At 40.4% G+C, this 21,387-nt stretch overlaps 1 protein-coding gene across 1 annotated transcript; it reads left to right on the top strand.

Moving 5' to 3' along the window:
- The first annotated feature begins 2,201 nt into the window (after positions 1–2,201).
- On the top strand, positions 2,202–20,963 carry LOC131799003 (uncharacterized). Its single transcript, XM_066162025.1, has 24 exons — positions 2,202–2,331; positions 3,428–3,697; positions 4,083–4,355; positions 4,463–4,735; positions 5,219–5,590; positions 5,767–6,168; positions 7,422–7,793; positions 7,970–8,365; positions 9,200–9,241; positions 9,627–9,998; positions 10,175–10,570; positions 11,407–11,448; positions 11,833–12,204; positions 12,382–12,777; positions 13,607–13,648; positions 14,036–14,407; positions 14,585–14,980; positions 15,796–15,837; positions 16,226–16,597; positions 16,775–17,170; positions 17,262–17,306; positions 17,953–18,535; positions 19,190–19,512; positions 20,327–20,963. The coding sequence occupies exons 1-24, from the start codon at positions 2,250–2,252 to the stop codon at positions 20,467–20,469; spliced, it is 6,774 nt and encodes a 2,257-aa protein (XP_066018122.1). The 5' UTR covers positions 2,202–2,249; the 3' UTR covers positions 20,470–20,963.
- Positions 20,964–21,387: the final 424 nt, after the last annotated feature.

The raw sequence follows: 21,387 nt of genomic DNA, 5'->3' as shown, positions 1-21,387 counted from the left end.
ATGCTTTGTCCAAGATATCCGTTATGTACATCGAGTGCTGGTCCAACTAAAACTGTCAATCAAAGAGCGAAACACCGGGCTCAAACGCATGTGCATGTGCATGCTTCTAGGCTGTCAATACCAAGTTGCCACAAAAGAATGTAAATCACGAGGTTTTAAAGGTGTAAAAGAATTCAGGAGCGTAACCAGGATTTTTCAAAGTAGGGGGTCACACTGAGTCAAACAGAGGGTACGCGCCAGATTGTCATGTCGACCTCCACGCCATGTTTTATTCGAAGTGACAAAAAAAAAGCTTATGAAGGGAGGTCACGGGATCTCCCTTCCCCCCCCCCCCTCATTCTACACCCTTGAATCCTTAAAAAAGCTCCAAGACAAAACGGTAAATCGACACAATTGAATAAATTTTGAGTTCGAAAAGTCTTAGATGATTTTCCTTTTCCCAACGATTGATTTTGAATATTTCACCTCTGTTCGCAAATTTTGCGAGACGGGTTGATTTTTCACGAATTCCGCTAAATTTTGCGCGGGTAATAGACGTGCGGTAGGCCAAAAGTTAAAATTTGCGCATGCCTCCCTTTGATCGCTGTGTTGACAAATGCTAGGGAAATCTTCCATTTGCACCTACAATTACCTCTCCTTTGACATCTACCACCAAGCCTTCGCAGGGAAGAAAGGAGAAAACGAGTGGTTTAGGATGTCTATCATGTTCAGAAAACGTAACAAAAGACTAATCACACGAATCAAAATTCAAGACATCCAGCGTAATATTGAGCCTGATCATCAACACCTTATTTCTGACTAAGCAATTTGCAGTTGAGTTTCGAAGCAATCCGGAACTGCACGGCGCTTTGTGGTTGGCTCAGAAAACTGCCACCTCAACCAATCAGATGCAAAATTTAAATACCTGGTCACTCACATTTTCCCGCGCTTCTGTCCATCTGAATAATTTATATCGAAAACGCTGTTTGGGGTTTCTCGTCTCCAGCCGCTCTCGTCTTTCAAATGGGATTGAGCCAGGGGAAGTTCTGGGCGCATGAATGGACATTTTTTCGCAATACTATGTTACGAATTCTTTGGGACCGATGACCAACGATAAGAAACGAGTCGATGAATCAAGTGAAATAAAGAAAGAACCGCGCGTCAAAAGGGACTACTCAAGCTTGACCCGCCACCGGTGATGCTTTCCCCGAGCTTTAATTTTCATAGTTTTTTTTTCTTTCGTAAGATGATGAGACGCAGTGAAGTTAACTATATTTGAGAAACTACGCCTCCTTCCTTGTTTTCCTTGCGCCGTAACGGAACAGTAACATATGCTGTCTACTTTACTCTACCTTGGTTTTAAAACAGCGTTGTCTCCTAATTTAAGTTATTACTCTCTCGCTGTTTCACCTGTAAGCAGGAGTTGAAACAGCACAATCATTTGACGCAAAAAAAGGCCCCTCCTCTCGCCTTTCTTGCATACCCACCCAAAACTCGCCAAGAACATTTCGCCAAATGAATAATCAACACAAAATGTAGGGGCCAGTTTTTCTAAGCGTTCTTCCTCAGCCGAACCTTTAATCTAAACATTTATTTTTAGGAACAGTGTCAAGAGGGCCGAAAGTTAATAGTGAACAGATAAATCAACCTCTTATGGAGAATCCCTGAGGCCCACCTCTTGTGTAAAACCGCTGTCTGAGTTAGAATTCGTGGAAATAACGACCCTTTGCAACTGATTAGAGAGAACTGACATTTTAGCCACGAGATGGAGGTATTGTTTTTCACGGCACAGCTGCTAGGCCCTATATTCTATCTTCAGGATACATCTTACTAAAGCAAACGAGTCAATATATTTTATTTGTGTCTGCGCTGAAATTTGTGATGACGTGTAATCCGGTATCATTCACTGAGCTTTAAAAATATAAATTTATCATTGTTACTTTTGTCTAAAAATGATTGACATATTTTCTGCTGTAAGAAAACTGCTACAAGTCCGTGCGATTTCACATCATTCGTTTCCTTGACTACTTTAACTTTGCTTTCGCCCAGCGGTTATCACTCTACCCGTGTTCACATGACGAAAAGCGTGAAAAACGACAATCTGATTGGATGAGGGTCATAACCTTTATACAATACAGCTCTCTGATTGGTCAACCTGCAGATAAAAAGGAGTACTTCTTCCGCATTGATTAATTAAGTTTGGTTGTTGTTGCTGATGCATACCTCAGCCGTATAGGACTGTGAGAGCTTCTGGAGGAGTTCACGACATCATGAACAATCGCGAGGTTCTACTTTTAAGCTGTTTTTTGCTGTGTGCAGGAGCTTTTGAACTCTCAGGCAAAGACATTCAAGGTAATATTCCAGGCAATTCGTTTACGGTGTATCGCTTAAAAATAGGTATTAACACGCACTACCGCGGTAGTTCAGCATAGTTCCATCTCATGCAGTTCTAAAATGCGCTCTATTTGCTTCGTAATTTGCTGTGTAATGTTCACATCAGAAGATTTACGAGACGAATCTTTTTGGGTTGAATCGTTCTTAGTCTTTTGTAATTCCCGTGAAAATCTACTTACCAATACGCTTTAGACACGTGTCCAATTTCTTGGAGCTTACGACGGAGTGTGAAGCAAATTCAGGTGATAAAGATAGTTAAATAACGCTGGAAGATTTCTATTATTACGTGTAAGACTATTCTGCGAGATGTTGTTTCTGAAGTGTAAAATAGAATGGGTTTCTAAATTGCGGTCTGCAAAGAACTGATTTTTGAAACTTTTTTCGAGATTCTCGCACCTAGTCATTTGAATAACAAAAGGTGTTGTAAAAGCAAGACTAACAAATTTTCTCTCATCAAATCATTTTTTCAACACTCGTGCTTTTTCTTATTAAAACAATAGGTGGGCGTTCGAATTATCATTGAAGATTTTTTACGGTTATTTCTTAATATATATTTTAGCTTCCATACGCAATTGCCACCATATTTTTAATGTAAGATCTACATAAAAAGGCTCATACCTGTAGTTAGAGACTTGCTTTCACAATGCAGGCCTGAAATTTGTGTAAAACTCCGAAACTGCCTGCGAATTTCTTCAAACGCGTCGAAATTTTATTTTCTGAGGTAATTCTATTGTGCTACAGTATCAAGTGGCATGTGCGAAATTCACAGAAGGAAAGTTTTAAAAAAAATGTAAAAGATAAATATGGACGCGTCCTACCCCGGTAAGAAGACCGCCCTGCGTTTCCCTGCCTTACTATATGTTTACGCAATTACAATCCTGCAAGAGAAATTAACGGCACAAAAATTTTAGTTTCTCGTCTTAAACTTATCGGGATTAGCTACTCAACTGGTACTTGTTTCGTTGATTATCTGTTGCAAAAATTCACGTCTTGCGTCGAAGTTTTCTTTGGACAATAATATTGATGCATTTTTAACAAACTTCTGACTAATTAGGTTTCATAGGAGATTCTGGGGGAGATTCTGGTGGAGATTCTGAAAATTCTCCTAAAAATCCAAAGATAATAGTTAACAAACCTGTTGGGGACGAAGGAAATCTTCTGGAACATGACAAGAAAAGTAAGGAGGATGATCAGGAGGCGGAAGAAGAAGAGGGGTTTGATCCAAAAGATGTTGCGTTTGATTTTTATGAAGATCCATCCAGAGTGACCATTGATGAAAGGAAAGGTGAAGAAAATGAACCAGAGGAGGATCCAGTATTACATGGTAAGTAATACAATTGCTTCTTTAAGGTGGGGTACTGGGCCTCTAAGTTATCACAAAAGCTGCAAAAAAATTTCCATGAAAAAAAAATATATCGCGGAAAACTGAATGCACACAAAGTAAGCATATGGCTGAAAAAATGAGTTCAGAAAAATAAAATTTTCTTTATATGCATCAACACTGAATTGTAGGACGGTCGAGAGACTTCTAGACAAGAAATAAAACTACGAACCATTCACAGCCTGTTTTACGTACTTCGTTTGTTTTTCCTTTTTTCAAGATTAATCCATTTCGTAATCGATTGAAAATGTTATCGTATTTCTTGCCTGAATCTGGCGCTGTTCCTGTGACATGTCGATGGATTGTGAGTACAATTTTAAATGAACAGGTGATAAAGAAAATAACGATGAGGCTTCAGAGGACCCTTTCGAGGATTCCATTGTAGAAGTCGATGTTCAGCTAGTTGAAGACAAGGGAGAGCTTCTGGAACCAGAACAGAATATCAAACAGGATGAGCAGGAAGTTGGAATGTCTGTGATCAGTGATGAAGAGTTTGGTCCAAAAGATGTAGGGTTTGACCCTGCTGAAGATCCAAAAAAAGCAACCACTGATGAAGTGAGAGATGAACCAGCTGAACCAGAGGAAGATCCGTCACATTTTGGTATGTATGTATATTTATATTGAAACTGTCTTGAGATTTATATTAACTGTTAAACAGCTGGCAACAAACAATGATGGATTTTAAATAACATGCATTTCAATCAATAGGTGATAAAGGAGACACTGAAGAACCTTGGAAGAGATTTTTCAAACATCCCGTTGCACTAAATAATAACCAGCCCGTTGATGACGAAGGAAATCTGCCAGAGAAAGACGAGGACATTGAAAAGGATGATCAGCTAAATGAAAATTCTGTGGTCCATGGTGAAGAGTTTCGTCCTGAAGATGCGGGGTTTGATACTGATAAAATCTCAGCTGGCACAATTGTTGATGGAATAACAGATGAAGGAGGGGAACCTGAGGATGATCCAAAAAACTTTGGTATGGAATTAGACTACGCTGCTTCTTTATGATGAGACTAATGAGAAATAAAACAAAAAATGGAAACCGCAATAACCCTCTCAAGTTCGAAAGAACGTGACCAAAACGTAACAATTAGATCTATGAAAAATTTCTTTGTGTTTAGGTGAAAAGAAAACACTATTTATTTGAAGTTGAAAGAATTACACGTCCACAGGATGCGTTTGTCCTCTGACAGATAATGGCGAGATACCAATCAAAATGCGAGTATAATTACGTTTATTGTATAATTTGCAAGATGATGGGCTACAAATGATCATGGCACGCTTTGTAAACATTTCATTGTGCGACTTAACGAGCCTCAGTTAAGCCAACAAAAATATTATTCACAATAGCGAACGAAATCCAAAATTATTGCCGCTGCTAGATCAATTTAAATTCCGTGGCCACTAACTACGGAATTCGATGAATGGATTTGATTAACCATTCATTTTTTATCTCCAGCTTCCAACCCATGTTCTCGTGGCAAATACAAGCTCCTCAACACATACGACCGTCTTGTGGGAAACAAAGATCAAAGCTCAGTGAAATGTGATCAGCGAGATGTCGCTCTCCCGGGCTGGTTTCGCTTCACTGGTGCAGCTGGGGACAGAATGCCAACAAAATGTCCTGAAACAAAACGCTGTGGTACGCATGCGTCCGGTTGGCTGAATGGAAAGCATCCGTCTGTCGCAGATGGTATAGTAAGCCGTGAGGTTTGTTATCACTGGTCAAAAAACTGCTGTCGATGGAAAAACAAGATAAATGTGAAGAATTGCGGTGCATTTTATTTGTATGAGCTGCAAAAACCACCTGCGTGCTCACTTCGATACTGCGGTGAGTATTTAGCTTCCTGGGCTCAAAATTCGCATGGAAAGTGAGATGTTATGTCATGAATAAAAAGCCAAGTAATAGAACAGTCTTTCACTGATTCACTTGCGAAGTTACTCTTCTTTCACTTGCCTTCTCCTAACATTAGAGTGAATTTGGAATAAATCATGGTTACTTTGCAGGAGAGGCCACAGAATGTTCTGTTGGCGGCTACCAAGAACTTAACCAAGCTGATCGTGCAATGGGTAACTCTAACCAAAGTAAGGTTCAGTGCGATGGAAGGGCTCCAGATAACATACTGGTACCAAAGTGGTATCGTATGACGGGAGACAGTGGTGACCAGATTCCAGAGAAATGTGTACCCATGAGACGCTGCGGTACTCACGCTCCAGGCTGGCTTAATGGTAAACATCCAAGTCTCCGGGAAGGTGTGGTAGCTCGTCAAGTCTGTTATCATTGGACACGCGGATGTTGTCAATGGAAACAGAACATTAAGATCCGTAATTGTGGTGACTTTTATGTGTACGAGCTGCAGAAACCGCCAGCGTGTTCGTTACGTTACTGTGGAAACAAAGGAGGTAAAAGTTAGCTATTTCATCCTCTATCCAAAGGAATTACTAAAGAGTATTTTTTTTGTACAGGCGTTGTTTTGTTGTTGCTTTGCCACTTGAAAACGTTATATAAAGTCAACCTTCTCGCAAAGACCCCTCTACTCATTGTAGAAAAATTGTCTGTGTTTTGGTGGTATAGAAATGACGTAAATAATGATGATACTCACTTCCGGGTAGATTATGTTGATGTGGCAAACACGGAGGTCTAAGACTAAGCCTGATGACCTCAAAGTTAAAAGATCCGGGTTGGAGGTCAGGCTGTGTTTTCATATTGTGTTCCTACGCAATATCAAGATTCCCATCATTATCTCCTGGGGAAAGACTATACAAATACAATGCCCCCTTCTCCCCACTCCCCCCCTCCCCCTTCATCGTGATTGCAAATTGTTCCTGGTGTCTCAGTAAACTTTAGAAATGGTGTAAAACTACATGCAATGTAGTAGAATCTCATCCAGAGGAATTAGAATTCTCCTGATGAATCTCTTTTGCTTGTTTGTTTTTTCTTCTCAGTAAAAGTATTAAGGAGATTTCTGCCTTTGTCTTTAGTTAATTATGCGTTCATATGCACGTAAATAAAAGGAAATTGGAAAGTAACATTTCTCAAGCGTATCATCACATTTCCTACGCTGGAAAAATAAAACATGTAAGCTGAAGAGGTATATTGCTTTTCACTTTGGAAACCAGGATAAGTTATGGCAAAGTGAGGCATGTAGTCCGAGGAAAGACTTGCTTTGGAATCTTTAACCTTAGTAGCCATAAATAACTTTTGCATAGTCTAAAGTTAATGGAAATTTTTTTCAGAGCTCATTACGCTGCCACCACCGACTACAGCGCCGAACCCAGGTAACTCAAACAAGCAGCGTTGAAACATTTTGTTCAAAAATCTCAGTGGTTTTGTTGTAATATGATGAAATTCAAGCGCCGCCCTCAGCTGAGGGTTGCTCTCTTAGATATGTCCCTAACCATTGAATGAAAGTAAACCAGGAAGAGTGAACACCTTTGTTTAAATTAACCTCACGGAACACTTTCCATCCAAAAATCTTTCGCTCTCTAATCATTGCATTCAAAAGTTTTTCCAAAGTTTAGAGTTCCTCTAGTTTAAGTATGTCTAAGACAGTCTAAGATCCCTAGAACAGGTATACCTGTACGGCTCATACTCAAAGGTCATAGCGAGAGGTCACATGTTTAAGTCTCATTAATATTTTAAATTATGATGTTTTTCTCAGTATTCAACCCATGTTCTCGTGGCAAATACAAGCTCCTCAACACATACGACCGTCTTGTGGGAAACAAAGATCAACGCTCAGTGAAGTGTGATCAGCGAGATATCGCTCTCCCGGGCTGGTTTCGCTTCACTGGTGCAGCTGGGGACAGAATGCCAACAAAATGTCCTGAAACAAAACGCTGTGGTACGCATGCGCCCGGTTGGCTGAATGGAAAGTATCCGTCTGTCGCAGATGGTATAGTAAGCCGTGAGGTTTGTTATCACTGGTCAAAAAACTGCTGTCGATGGAAAAACAAGATAAATGTGAAGAATTGCGGTGCATTTTATTTGTATGAGCTGCAAAAACCACCTGCGTGCTCACTTCGATACTGCGGTGAGTATTTAGCTTCCTGGGCTCAAAATTCGCATGGAAAGTGAGATGTTATGTCATGAATAAAAAGCCAAGTAATGGAACAGTCTTTCACTGATTCACTTGCGAAGTTACTCTTCTTTCACTTACCTTCTCCTAACTTTAGAGTGAAATTTGAATAAATCATGGTTACTTTGCAGGAGAGGCCACGGAATGTTCTGCTGGCGGCTACCAAGAACTTAACCAAGCTGATCGTGCAATGGGTAACTCTGACCAAAGTAGGGTTCAGTGCGATGGAAGAGCTCCTGATAACATACTGGTACCAAAGTGGTATCGTATGAAGGGAGACAGTGGTGACCAGATTCCAGAGAAATGTGTACCCATGAGACGCTGCGGTACTCACGCTCCAGGCTGGCTTAATGGTAAACATCCAAGTCTCCGGGAAGGTGTGGTAGCTCGTCAAGTCTGTTATCATTGGACACGCGGATGTTGTCAATGGAAACAGAACATTAAGATCCGAAATTGTGGTGATTTTTATGTGTACGAGCTGCAGAAACCACCAGCGTGTTCGTTACGTTACTGTGGAAACAAAGGAGGTAAAAGTTAGTTATTTCATCCTCTATCCAAAGGAATTACTAAAGAGTATTTTTTTTGTACAGGCGTTGTTTTGTTGTTGCTTTGCCACTTGAAAACGTTATATAAAGTCAACCTTCTCGCAAAGACCCCTCTACTCATTGTAGAAAAATTGTCTGTGTTTTGGTGGTATAGAAATGACGTAAATAACGATGATACTCACTTCCGGTTAGATTATGTTGATGTGGCAAACACGGAGGTCTAAGACTAAGCCTGATGACCTCAAAGTTAAAAGATCCGGGCTGGAGGTCAGGCTGTGTTTTCATATTGTGTTCCTACGCAATATCAAGATTCCCATTATTTTCTCCTGGGGAAAGACTATACAAATACAATGCCCCCTTCTCCCCACTCCCCCCCTCCCCCTTCATCGTGATTGCAAATTGTTCCTGGTGTCTCAGTAAACTTTAGAAATGGTGTAAAACTACATGCAATGTAGTAGAATCTCATCCAGAGGAATTAGAATTCTCCTGATGAATCTCTTTTGCTTGTTTGTTTTTTCTTCTCAGTAAAAGTATTAAGGAGATTTCTGCCTTTGTCTTTAGTTAATTATGCGTTCATATGCACGTAAATAAAAGGAAATTGGAAAGTAACATTTCTCAAGCGTATCATCACATTTCCTACGCTGGAAAAATAAAACATGTAAGCTGAAGAGGTATATTGCTTTTCACTTTGGAAACCAGGATAAGTTATGGCAAAGTGAGGCATGTAGTCCGAGGAAAGACTTGCTTTGGAATCTTTAACCTTAGTAGCCATAAATAACTTTTGCATAGTCTAAAGTTAATGGAATTTTTTTTCAGAGCTCATTACGCTGCCACCACCGACTACAGCGCCAAACCCAGGTAACTCAAACAAGCAGCGTTGAAACATTTTGTTCAAAAATCTCAGTGGTTTTGTTGTAATATGATGAAATTCAAGCGCCGCCCTCAGCTGAGGGTTGCTCTCTTAGATATGTCCCTAACCATTGAAAGAAAGTAAACCAGGAAGAGTGAACACCTTTGTTCAAATTAACCTCACGGAACACTTTTCCATCCAAAAATCTTTCGCTCTCTAATCATTGCATTCAAAAGTTTTCCCAAAGTTTTGAGTTCCTCTAGTTTAAGTATGTCTAAGACAGTCTAAGATCCCTAGAACAGGTATACCTGTGCGGCTCATACTCACTTAAAGGTCATAGCGAGAGGTCACATGTTTTAGTCTCATTAATATTTTAAATTATGTTTTTCTCAGTATTCAACCCATGTTCTCGTGGCAAATACAAGCTCCTCAACACATACGACCGTCTTGTGGGAAACAAAGATCAAAGCTCAGTGAAGTGTGATCAGCGAGATATCGCTCTCCCGGGCTGGTTTCGCTTCACTGGTGCAGCTGGGGACAGAATGCCAACAAAATGTCCTGAAACAAAACGCTGTGGTACGCATGCGCCCGGTTGGCTGAATGGAAAGTATCCGTCTGTCGCAGACGGTATAGTAAGCCGTGAGGTTTGTTATCACTGGTCAAAAAACTGCTGTCGATGGAAAAACAAGATAAATGTGAAGAATTGCGGTGCATTTTATTTGTATGAGCTGCAAAAACCACCTGCGTGCTCACTTCGATACTGCGGTGAGTATTTAGCTTCCTGGGCTCAAAATTTGCATGGAAAGTGAGATGTTATGTCATGAATAAGAAGCCAAGTAATGGAACAGTCTTTCACTGATTCACTTGCGAAGTTACTCTTCTTTCACTTACCTTCTCCTAACTTTAGAGTGAGATTTGAATAAATCATGGTTACTTTGCAGGAGAGGCCACGGAATGTTCTGCTGGCGGCTACCAAGAACTTAACCAAGCTGATCGTGCAATGGGTAACTCTGACCAAAGTAGGATTCAGTGCGATGGAAGAGCTCCTGATAACATACTGGTACCAAAGTGGTATCGTATGACGGGAGACAGTGGTGACCAGATTCCAGAGAAATGTGTACCCATGAGACGCTGCGGTACTCATGCTCCAGGCTGGCTTAATGGTAAACATCCAAGTCTCCGGGAAGGTGTGGTAGCTCGTCAAGTCTGTTACCATTGGACACGCGGATGTTGTCAATGGAAACAGAACATTAAGATCCGTAATTGTGGTGATTTTTATGTGTACGAGCTGCAGAAACCGCCAGCGTGTTCGTTACGTTACTGTGGAAACAAAGGAGGTAAAAGTTAGTTATTTCATCCTCTATCCAAAGGAATTACTAAAGAGTATTTTTTTTGTACAGGCGTTGTTTTGTTGTTGCTTTGCCACTTGAAAACGTTATATAAAGTCAACCTTCTCGCAAAGACCCCTCTACTCATTGTAGAAAAATTGTCTGTGTTTTGGTGGTATAGAAATGACGTAAATAACGATGATACTCACTTCCGGTTAGATTATGTTGATGTGGCAAACGCCGAGGTCTAAGACTAAGCCTGATGACCTCAAAGTTAAAAGATCCGGGCTGGAGGTCAGGCTGTGTTTTCATATTGTGTTCCTACGCAATATCAAGATTCCCATTATTTTCTCCTGGGGAAAGACTATACAAATACAATGCCCCCTTTCCCCCACTCCCCCCCCCCCCCTTCATCGTGATTGCAAATTGTTCCTGGTGTCTCAGTAAACTTTAGAAATGGTGGAAAACTACATGCAATGTAGTAGAATCTCATCCAGAGGAATTAGAATTCTCCTGATGAATCTCTTTTGCTTGTTATTTTTTTTTCTTCTCAGTAAAAGTATTAAGGAGATTTCTGCCTTTGTCTTTAGTTAATTATGCGTTCATATGCACGTAAATAAAAGGAAATTGGAAAGTAACATTTCTCAAGCGTATCATCACATTTCCTACGCTGGAAAAATAAAACATGAAAGCTGAAGAGGTTTATTGCTTTTCACTTTGGAAAACAGGATAAGTTATGGCAAAGTGAGGCATGTAGTCCGAGGAAAGACTTGCTTTGGAATCTTTAACCTTAGTAGCCATAAATAACTTTTGCATAGTCTAAAGTTTATGGAATTCTTTTTCAGAGCTCATTACGCTGCCACCACCGACTACAGCGCCAAACCCAGGTAACTCAAACAAGCAGCGTTGAAACATTTTGTTCAAAAATCTCAGTGGTTTTGTTGTAATATGATGAAATTCAAGCGCCGCCCTCAGCTGAGGGTTGCTCTCTTAGATATGTCCCTAACCATTGAAAGAAAGTAAACCAGGAAGAGTGAACACCTTTGTTCAAATTAACCTCACGGAACACTTTTCCATCCAAAAATCTTTCGCTCTCTAATCATTGCATTCAAAAGTTTTTCCAAAGTTTAGAGTTCCTCTAGTTTAAGTATGTCTAAGACAGTCTAAGATCCCTAGAACAGGTATACCTGTACGGCTCATACTCACTTAAAGGTCATAGCGAGAGGTCACATGTTTAAGTCTCATTAATATTTTAAATTATGTTTTTTTAGTATTCAACCCATGTTCTCGTGGCAAATACAAGCTCCTCAACACATACGACCGTCTTGTGGGAAACAAAGATCAAAGCTCAGTGAAATGTGATCAGCGAGATGTCGCTCTCCCGGGCTGGTTTCGCTTCACTGGTGCAGCTGGGGACAGAATGCCAACTAAATGTCCTGAAACAAAACGCTGTGGTACGCATGCGCCCGGTTGGCTGAATGGAAAGCATCCGTCTGTCGCAGACGGTATAGTAAGCCGTGACGTTTGTTATCACTGGTCAAAAAACTGCTGTCGATGGAAAAACAAGATAAATGTGAAGAATTGCGGTGCATTTTATTTGTATGAGCTGCAAAAACCACCTGCGTGCTCACTTCGATACTGCGGTGAGTATTTAGCTTCTTGGGTTCTAAATTCGCATGGAAAGTGAGATTGTTATGTCATGAATAAAAAGCCAAGTAATGGAACAGTCTTTCACTGATTCACTTGCGAAGTTACTCTTCTTTCACTTACCTTCTCCTAACTTTAGAGTGAATTTTGAATAAATCATGGTTACTTTGCAGGAGAGGCCACGGAATGTTCTGTTGGCGGCTACCAAGAACTTAACCAAGCTGATCGTGCAATGGGTAACTCTAACCAAAGTAAGGTTCAGTGCGATGGAAGAGCTCCAGATAACATACTGGTACCAAAGTGGTATCGTATGACGGGAGACAGTGGTGACCAGATTCCAGAGAAATGTGTTCCCATGAGACGCTGCGGTACTCACGCTCCAGGCTGGCTTAATGGTAAACATCCACGTTTGCAAGAAGGTGTGGTAGCTCGTCAAGTCTGTTATCACTGGACGGGTGGATGTTGTCAATGGAAAAATAGCGTTAAAATCCGAAACTGCGGCGACTTCTATGTGTACGAGCTGCAAAAACCGCCAGCGTGTTCGTTACGTTACTGTGGAAACAAAGGAGGTAAGAGTTTGTTATTTCATCCTCTATCCAAAGGAATTACTAAAGAGTATTTTTTTTGTACAGGCGTTGTTTTGTTGTTGCTTTGCCACTTGAAAACGTTATATAAAGTCAACCTTCTCGCAAAGACCCCTCTACTCATTGAAGAAAAATTGTCTGTGTTTTGGTGGTATAGAAATGACGTAAATAGCGATGATACTCACTTCCGGTAAGATTATGTTCATGTGGCAAACGCGGTGACCTAAGACTGAGCCTGATGACCTCAAAGTTAAAAGATCCAGGTTGGAGGTTAGGCTGTGTTTTCATATTGTGTTCCTGCGCAATATCAAGATTCCCATTATTTTCTCCTGGCGATAGACTATACAAATACAATGCCCCCTTCTCCCCCCCCCCCCCCCTTCATCGTGATTGCAAATTGTTCCTGGTGTCTCGGTAAACTTTAGAAATGGTGGAAAACTACATGCAATGGAGTAGAATCTCATCCAGAGGAATTAGAATTCTCCTGATGAATCTCTTTTGCTTGTTTTTTTTTTCTTCTCAGTAAAAGTATTAAGGAGATTTCTGCCTTTGTCTTTAGTTAATTATACGTTCATATGCACGTGAATAAAAGGAAATTGGAAAGAAACAGTTCTCAAGTGTATCATCACATTTCCTACGCTGGAAAAATAAAACATGCAAGCTGAAGAGGTATATTGCTTTTCACTTTGGAAACCAGGATAAGTTATGGCGAAGTGAGGCATGTAGTCCGAGGAAAGACTTCCTTTGGGATCTTTAACCTTAGTAGCCATAAATAACTTTTGCATAGTCTAAAGTTTATGGAATTCTTTTTCAGAGCTCATTACGCTGCCACCACCGACTACAGCGCCAAACCCAGGTAACTCAACAAGCAGCGTTGAAACATTTTGTTCAAAAATCTCAGTAGTTTTGTTATAATATGATGAAATTCAAGCGCCGCCCTCAGCTGAGGGTCGCTCTTTTATATACGTCCCTAACCATTGAATAAAAGTAAACCAGGAAGAGTGAACACCTTTGTTTAAATTAACCTCACGGAACACTTTTCCATCCAAAAATCTTTCGCTCTCTAGTCATTGCATTCAAAAGTTTTTCCAAAGTTTAGAGTTCCTCTAGTTTAAGTATGTCTAAGACAGTCTAAGATCCCTAGAACAGATATACCTGTACGGCTCATACTCACTCAAAGGTCATAGCGAGAGGCCACATGTTTAAGTCTCATTAATATTTTAAATTATGATGTTTTTCTCAGTATTCAACCCATGTTCTCGTGGGAAATACAAGCTCCTCAACACATACGACCGTCTTGTGGGAAACAAAGATCAAAGCTCAGTGAAATGTGATCAGCGAGATGTCGCTCTCCCGGGCTGGTTTCGCTTCACTGGTGCAGCTGGGGACAGAATGCCAACTAAATGTCCTGAAACAAAACGCTGTGGTACGCATGCGCCCGGTTGGCTGAATGGAAAGCATCCGTCTGTCGCAGACGGTATAGTAAGCCGTGACGTTTGTTATCACTGGTCAAAAAACTGCTGTCGATGGAAAAACAAGATAAATGTGAAGAATTGCGGTGTATTTTATTTGTATGAGCTGCAAAAACCACCTGCGTGCTCACTTCGATACTGCGGTGAGTATTTAGCTTCTTGGGCTCAAAATTCGCATGGAAAGTGAGATTGTTATGTCATGAATAAAAAGCCAAGTAATGAAACAGTCTTTCACTGATTCACTTGCGAAGTTACTCTTCTTTCACTTACCTTCTCCTAACTTTAGAGTGAAATTTGAATAAATCATGGTTACTTCGCAGGAGAGGCCACGGAATGTTCTGTTGGCGGCTACCAAGAACTTAACCAAGCTGATCGTGCAATGGGTAACTCTGACCAAAGTAGGGTACAATGCGATGGAAGAGCTCCAGATAACATACTGGTACCAAAGTGGTATCGTATGACGGGAGACAGTGGTGACCAGATTCCAGAGAAATGTGTACCCATGAGACGCTGCGGTACTCATGCTCCAGGCTGGCTTAATGGTAAACATCCAAGTCTCCGGGAAGGTGTGGTAGCTCGTCAAGTCTGTTATCATTGGACACGCGGATGTTGTCAATGGAAACAGAACATTAAGATCCGAAATTGTGGTGATTTTTATGTGTACGAGCTGCAAAAACCACCAGCGTGTTCGTTACGTTACTGTGGAAATAAAGGAGGTAAGAGTTAGTTATTTCATCCTCTATCCAAAGGAATTACTAAAGAATATTTTTTTGTACAGGCGTTGTTTTGTTGTTGCTTTGCCACTTGAAAACGTTATATAAAGTCAACCTTCTCGCAAAGACCCCCCCTACTCTGTGTTTTGGTGGTATAGAAATGACATAAATAGCGATGATAATCACTTCCAGTTAGATTACGTTGGTGTGGCAATCTTGGTGGCCTAAGACTTAGCCTGATGACCTCAAAGTTATAAGATCCGGGTTGGAGGTCAGGCTGTGTTTTCATATTGTGTTCCTACGCAATATCAAGATTCTCATAATTTTCTCCTGGCGATAGACTATACAAATACGATGCCCCCTGCTCCCCCCTCCCTCTCCCCCTTTATCGTGATTGCAAATTGTTCCTGGTGTCTCGGTAAACTTTAGAAATGGTGGAAAACTACATGCAATGGAGTAGAATCTCATCCAGAGGAATTAGAATTCTCCTGATGAATCTCTTTTGCTTGTTTGTTTTTTCTTCTCAGTAAGAGTATTAAGGAGATTTCTGCCTTTGTCTTTAGTTAATTATACGTTCATATGCACGTGAATAAAAGGAAATTGGAAAGAAACAGTTCTCAAGTGTATCATCACATTTCCTACGCTGGGAAAATAAAACATGCAAGCTGAAGAGGTATATTGCTTTTCACTTTGGAAACCAGGATAAGTTATGGCGAAGTGAGGCATGTAGTCCGAGGAAAGACTTGCTTTGGGATCTTTAACCTTAGTAGCCATAAATAACTTTTGCATAGTCTAAAGTTTATGGAATTCTTTTTCAGAGCTCATTACGCTGCCACCACCGACTACAGCGCCAAACCCAGGTAACTCAAACAAGCAGCGTTGAAACATTTTGTTCAAAAATCTCAGTGGTTTTGTTGTAATATGATGAAATTCAAGCGCCGCCCTCAGCTGAGGGTTGCTCTCTTAGATATGTCTCTAACCATTGAATGAAAGTAAACCAGGAAGAGTGAACACCTTTGTTTAAATTAACCTCACGGAACACTTTTCCATCCAAAAATCTTTCGCTCTCTAATCATTGCATTCAAAAGTTTTCCCAAAGTTTTGAGTTCCTCTAGTTTAAGTATGTCTAAGACAGTCTAAGATCCCTAGAACAGATATACCTGTACGGCTCATACTCACTTAAAGGTCATAGCGAGAGGTCACATGTTTTAGTCTCATTAATATTTTAAATTATGATGTTTTCCTCAGTATTCAACCCATGTTCTCGTGGGAAATACAAGCTCCTCAACACTTACGACCGTCTTGTGGGAAACAAAGATCAAAGCTCAGTGAAATGTGATCAGCGAGATGTCGCTCTCCCGGGCTGGTTTCGCTTCACTGGTGCAGCTGGGGACAGAATGCCAACTAAATGTCCTGAAACAAAACGCTGTGGTACGCATGCGCCCGGTTGGCTGAATGGAAAGCATCCGTCTGTCGCAGACGGTATAGTAAGCCGTGACGTTTGTTATCACTGGTCAAAAAACTGCTGTCGATGGAAAAACAAGATAAATGTGAAGAATTGCGGTGCATTTTATTTGTATGAGCTGCAAAAACCACCTGCGTGCTCACTTCGATACTGCGGTGAGTATTTAGCTTCCTGGGCTCAAAATTCGCATGGAAAGTGAGATTGTTATGTCATGAATAAAAAGCCAAGTAATGGAACAGTCTTTCACTGATTCACTTGCGAAGTTACTCTTCTTTCACTTACCTTCTCCTAACTTTAGAGTGAATTTGGAATAAATCATGGTTACTTTGCAGGAGAGGCCACGGAATGTTCTGTTGGCGGCTACCAAGAACTAAACCAAGCTGATCGTGCAATGGGTAACTCTAACCAAAGTAGGGTTCAGTGCGATGGAAGAGCTCCTGATAACATACTGGTACCAAAGTGGTATCGTATGACGGGAGAAAGTGGTGACCAGATTCCAGAGAAATGTGTACCCATGAGACGCTGCGGTACTCACGCTCCAGGCTGGCTTAATGGTAAACATCCACGTTTGCAAGAAGGTGTGGTAGCTCGTCAAGTCTGTTATCACTGGACAGGTGGATGTTGTCAATGGAAAAATAGCGTTAAAATCCGAAACTGCGGCGACTTCTATGTGTACGAGCTTCGAAAGCCTCCGGCGTGTTCATTACGCTATTGTGGGAACAAAGAAGGTAAGAATTTTCTTTTTACTTGCCTAAACACAGCATCAAGGCTTTACTTTTGCTCGTGTGAGAATTCAAGTTTCTTTATTCCTTTTTGCAGCGCCTACAACTCAGCCACCAATCATAGAACCAACACAGTCACCAGGTAACGTATCATCTCGAGCATTGTTTTAATGATCATGAGTGTCAAATCTTACCCAGTATTCCTCTTGTTTCAGCCTCACTCCGCTCTGTGATTGGTCTGGAAATTCGCGCCACCCTCTCAGCCAATCAGACGCAACAAAAAAATAAAACCAATTTAGACTTTGTCACTCGCGTTTTCCTGAAGGAGTTTGTTTGTTTTTACTACGAATTTTTATTGATTCTTAGTGGTAATTTCTGATTGGCCTTTTGGTTTACTTTGGTTTTGAATTCACGACGCTCAATAAAGTTGCGTTATAGAAAGTTCATAAAATAGGTAGCCTGCTATCATTAACGTCTTCACTAAACCAAAACTGACGTCGATTTTCTATTTTTGCACCCGATCAAAATTGCAGCCAAGCGTTTCTACCGCCAGTGAATGTCGTTCTTCAGATATTTCCAACTTAATATGGATTTGAAAGCTTCTAATCTGTTTTCCAATGAGCGGAAAAGTTTGTACGGAGTTCTAACTGTATCCCGCCAAGTGTGAATAGGGCCTTGAATTCCACCTGACACATATATCCATTGTTCAATTTAGATAATGGCCTCTTCGTAACTCTTAGTAATGCTTTTTTTGCTTCTCTTCTATTCAATATCTGATCTTTCTTCAGGAGTAAATGTTACTTGTGTTAAAGACGAGATGTTCATCAGCATTCCAAAGAAATTTCTTCCGGGCATAAGAGTGGATCATCTCCGTCTCAGTGATATGAATTGTGGAGCCACAGAGACCCAAACTCACTTCATTCTTCGCACAGAACTAAAGGAATGCCACACAACGAGCAGGGATACCAAGAATTCTTTCTGTTACAGAAACAAGGTGTTGAAGATATCTGTCGAACACCAACCGATAATCACGCGTGTGCGCGAAGTTGAAATACCCTTCAGCTGTTGCTACTCAAACACCGGTATCGTTTCCTCTGTTGCTCTCAAAGTCGAAAGTAAAAAGATCGTTCTCTCCAAAGATGGATTTGGAGAATTTGCTTTAGAAATGAAGACCTTCCCCGATAACAGGTATATCGACAATTACAAAAGCGAAGACTTTCCAGTGACTGTACCTTCGGGAAAAATTCTGTACGTGGAAGTCAACGTGGATACAGAAGACTTGAAGCTCGAGATTTTGGCCGAAACATGTTTTGGCACACCTGATCCTAATCCTATTAAACCTGGATTAAAATACTTGTTCATCAGCGATGGGTATGAGAAAGTCGCTTTCTGTTATTAGTTTTTTACATGACTTGTACAAGTAGCTCTGGCTCCTTCTTGGTGTAGGAGACACAGGAGAGACATCATAATAGAACACCTAACCTATTGTTTATCTAGTTTTTTTTTAACTGGGTCTTCTACACCAAGTAAGGGCCGCATCTCTCTATTTCTTTTCTCCATTCTCTCTTCATCCGAGAAATTTTCTCTTCCATCGCACTTTCCTTCCGAGACATTGGCAGACTAGATGCCAGGTAATACTGACCATTTGTTCCATAATCTTTCCCCTACTTGATCTACTACTTGATAATAAAACACTATTCAAGACGATACTGAATTGTTCGAGCGATAATTCCGTTGAAATGAAACATTTCAAACTCGTGTCTTATAGATGGATACTACATTCTTAAAAAAACGGTTTTTGGTAACATGACTTTGCTCAATAGGCACTTCAATAATTTTTGGTATTAACGGTGTCCATGATTAGGTTTATTGTTGTAATGTATGTAAATTGTTGCGAAAAGTTACGACAATACAATAACAAAATTTTCGTGGAATTTTTGTTTTCAACTTGCCATGACTGCCCACAGCTGAAATAGCGATCTGTGTCATGCAATCGCCAATTAATTATCGTGACGTCTCTTACAGTTGTGCTGTAGACGATACCTTGAAGTTCCTTCCATCAAATGATGAAAGAAGTCAGAAGTTTAGCCTGGCGGCGTTCAAGTTCTTGGGTGATCATCAGTTTGCGTACTTGCACTGCAAGGTCAAGATCTGTAACGCAACAGACCCTAAGTCACGCTGCGCAAAGGGCTGTTTGCGTGAAGCGAGAAGGAAGAGATCGCTGAATACTCGGGAGACGAATGACGAGGAGTATATCCTGGCTCAGGGACCATTCGTACGTGCAGAAGATGATGACGATGAAACGGAGTCCGACAAGCCAATAGAGATCACCGAAGTTCAAAGTAGTGGTAAGCTTTTCATGCTTCAAAAATAGCGAAACTTTGACTTAAATTACAATCGGAATTTTTATGAAAACGAGTTATTCTGAATTGTTGTTAACCACCATAAGATATAACATGTACATGTTACTTTTTGCACGCTGTGCGTTATCTAGCATGAGTAAGGAAGATTGGTAAATTTTGAGCTCGGCAAAGAAACAAAGCAAGATAAAAGAAAATGTATCTTTCTTAATTTCATTACCACGACGAGACACCACTAACTATTCCCTTTCGAAATTTAAAATTTGCCATCTTTCTCGTTCCATTTAATTTTGATACGCTTTCGATATTGCTGATCCTGGCTGTATGCAGGATGCGTGTGACATGTAAAACTATTGATAACCTAGGTCACCGTAGAGGCGCGGATTCCGAAGGTCTGGGTTCGACTCGTGGGGATTTACGTTTTCGTGCCTCGCTTGTGAGATTAGGGACCTCAAGCAGTCAGGACGGCAACGCCAAGGAAAAATTCGATTAAAAAATGAATTTCTGCCTTTAATTAGAATTTTACAAATGGCTGCATTTGTTTACCGTCTCATACGGCGCCACACCAACTTCAGGATAACGTATAAAAGAAGCGTTAAGTTCCACATGTGTTTATTATCTCTTACGGCGCCATAATAAACACATCCAGTAATTCGCGAGATTCCGACTAAAAATATATATTCATTTTTAAATCGACGTCTTCCTTAGCGTTGCCGTCCTAACTGTCAAAGGATTCTATTGATAAGACGGTGCGAATTTTTCTGGCAAATACCAACCTAATGAAGTTCTTTCTCCATAACAGGTCCATACAGCACTCTCGTTGCTGCTGTAGTTGTTGTTTCTGTGGTTTTTTGTGTCACTTGTGGGTCGATCCTCGCCTGGAAGAAGAAAAAGCGCAGTGCTGTTCGCAGTTACCAGCTCTATACTGCTCCTTCTGGAAACTAGTGGCTCGCATAGGCAAGAGCCAGCCTTGGTTAAGATTCCTTTTACAGGCTTTATACGAATTTTATTTGTAGAATGCATAAATTTAAAAAACTTTGAATGAAGCAACAAAAATTATAATAATTATATGTGATCATAATATTATAGTAATAATAATAATAATAATAATAATCATAATAATACAAATTGACATATTTATTGATGATCTTATCGGTGTCCTGTCAGACAAGATACGTTAAAAAGTTGTTATTGTTAGCTGAAACATAGAAGAAATTAAATGCCAATAGTTCTGCTTCTGATTACTCAATGTCTCTGTGGCAGTCAACTTCGTCCCACCGTCAGCACTCAGGTAATTAACTTAACTGTGCTGATTGAAGGAACAGTTGTTACCCCTGAATTTATCAGACTCGAACAAAAAAGAATGAAAGAAAGAACAAAAGAAAGAGGAAAAAAAATCATACAAGACTTTTCAATCACAAAGCTGAACTCCCAAAGACATTTCCTCAGACCTCTCCTTCGTGTTTGCCTTCTCCAAAGTGAACGATGTGTAAGAATTTTTCTCTTTTCTCAGCAATCAGTTTTCTTTTGATCTTCTGTGGACTTTACCCTTCTGCTTCAACTCGGTATATCTCGAATCCTTAGGTATGCTTTAAACTTGGCTTTGGAAAAGTGGACTCAAACATGGGTCAAATTTTTTATGGGTACCTTTAGTCACATTCATGTTGCATTTCTTATCCTCCGTCCTGTAGCGATCATAAGACATTCTATTACCTTTTCCGTCGTAACAATAGTATTTATGTATTTATACTCTACACACTGTTTTCTTTACATTTCCGATAGTACTGACGAGGAGAGTTTATTTGACAATCAGGAGTTTGTTAAATTGATGATCATTTCCTTCATTCTCATGACCTTTGAAAT

The sequence above is a fragment of the Pocillopora verrucosa genome, chromosome 1, assembly GCF_036669915.1.
Source record: "Pocillopora verrucosa isolate sample1 chromosome 1, ASM3666991v2, whole genome shotgun sequence".
NCBI classification, from domain to species: Eukaryota; Metazoa; Cnidaria; class Anthozoa; order Scleractinia; family Pocilloporidae; genus Pocillopora; species Pocillopora verrucosa.
This window is presented reverse-complemented; position numbering and strand designations above follow the sequence as displayed.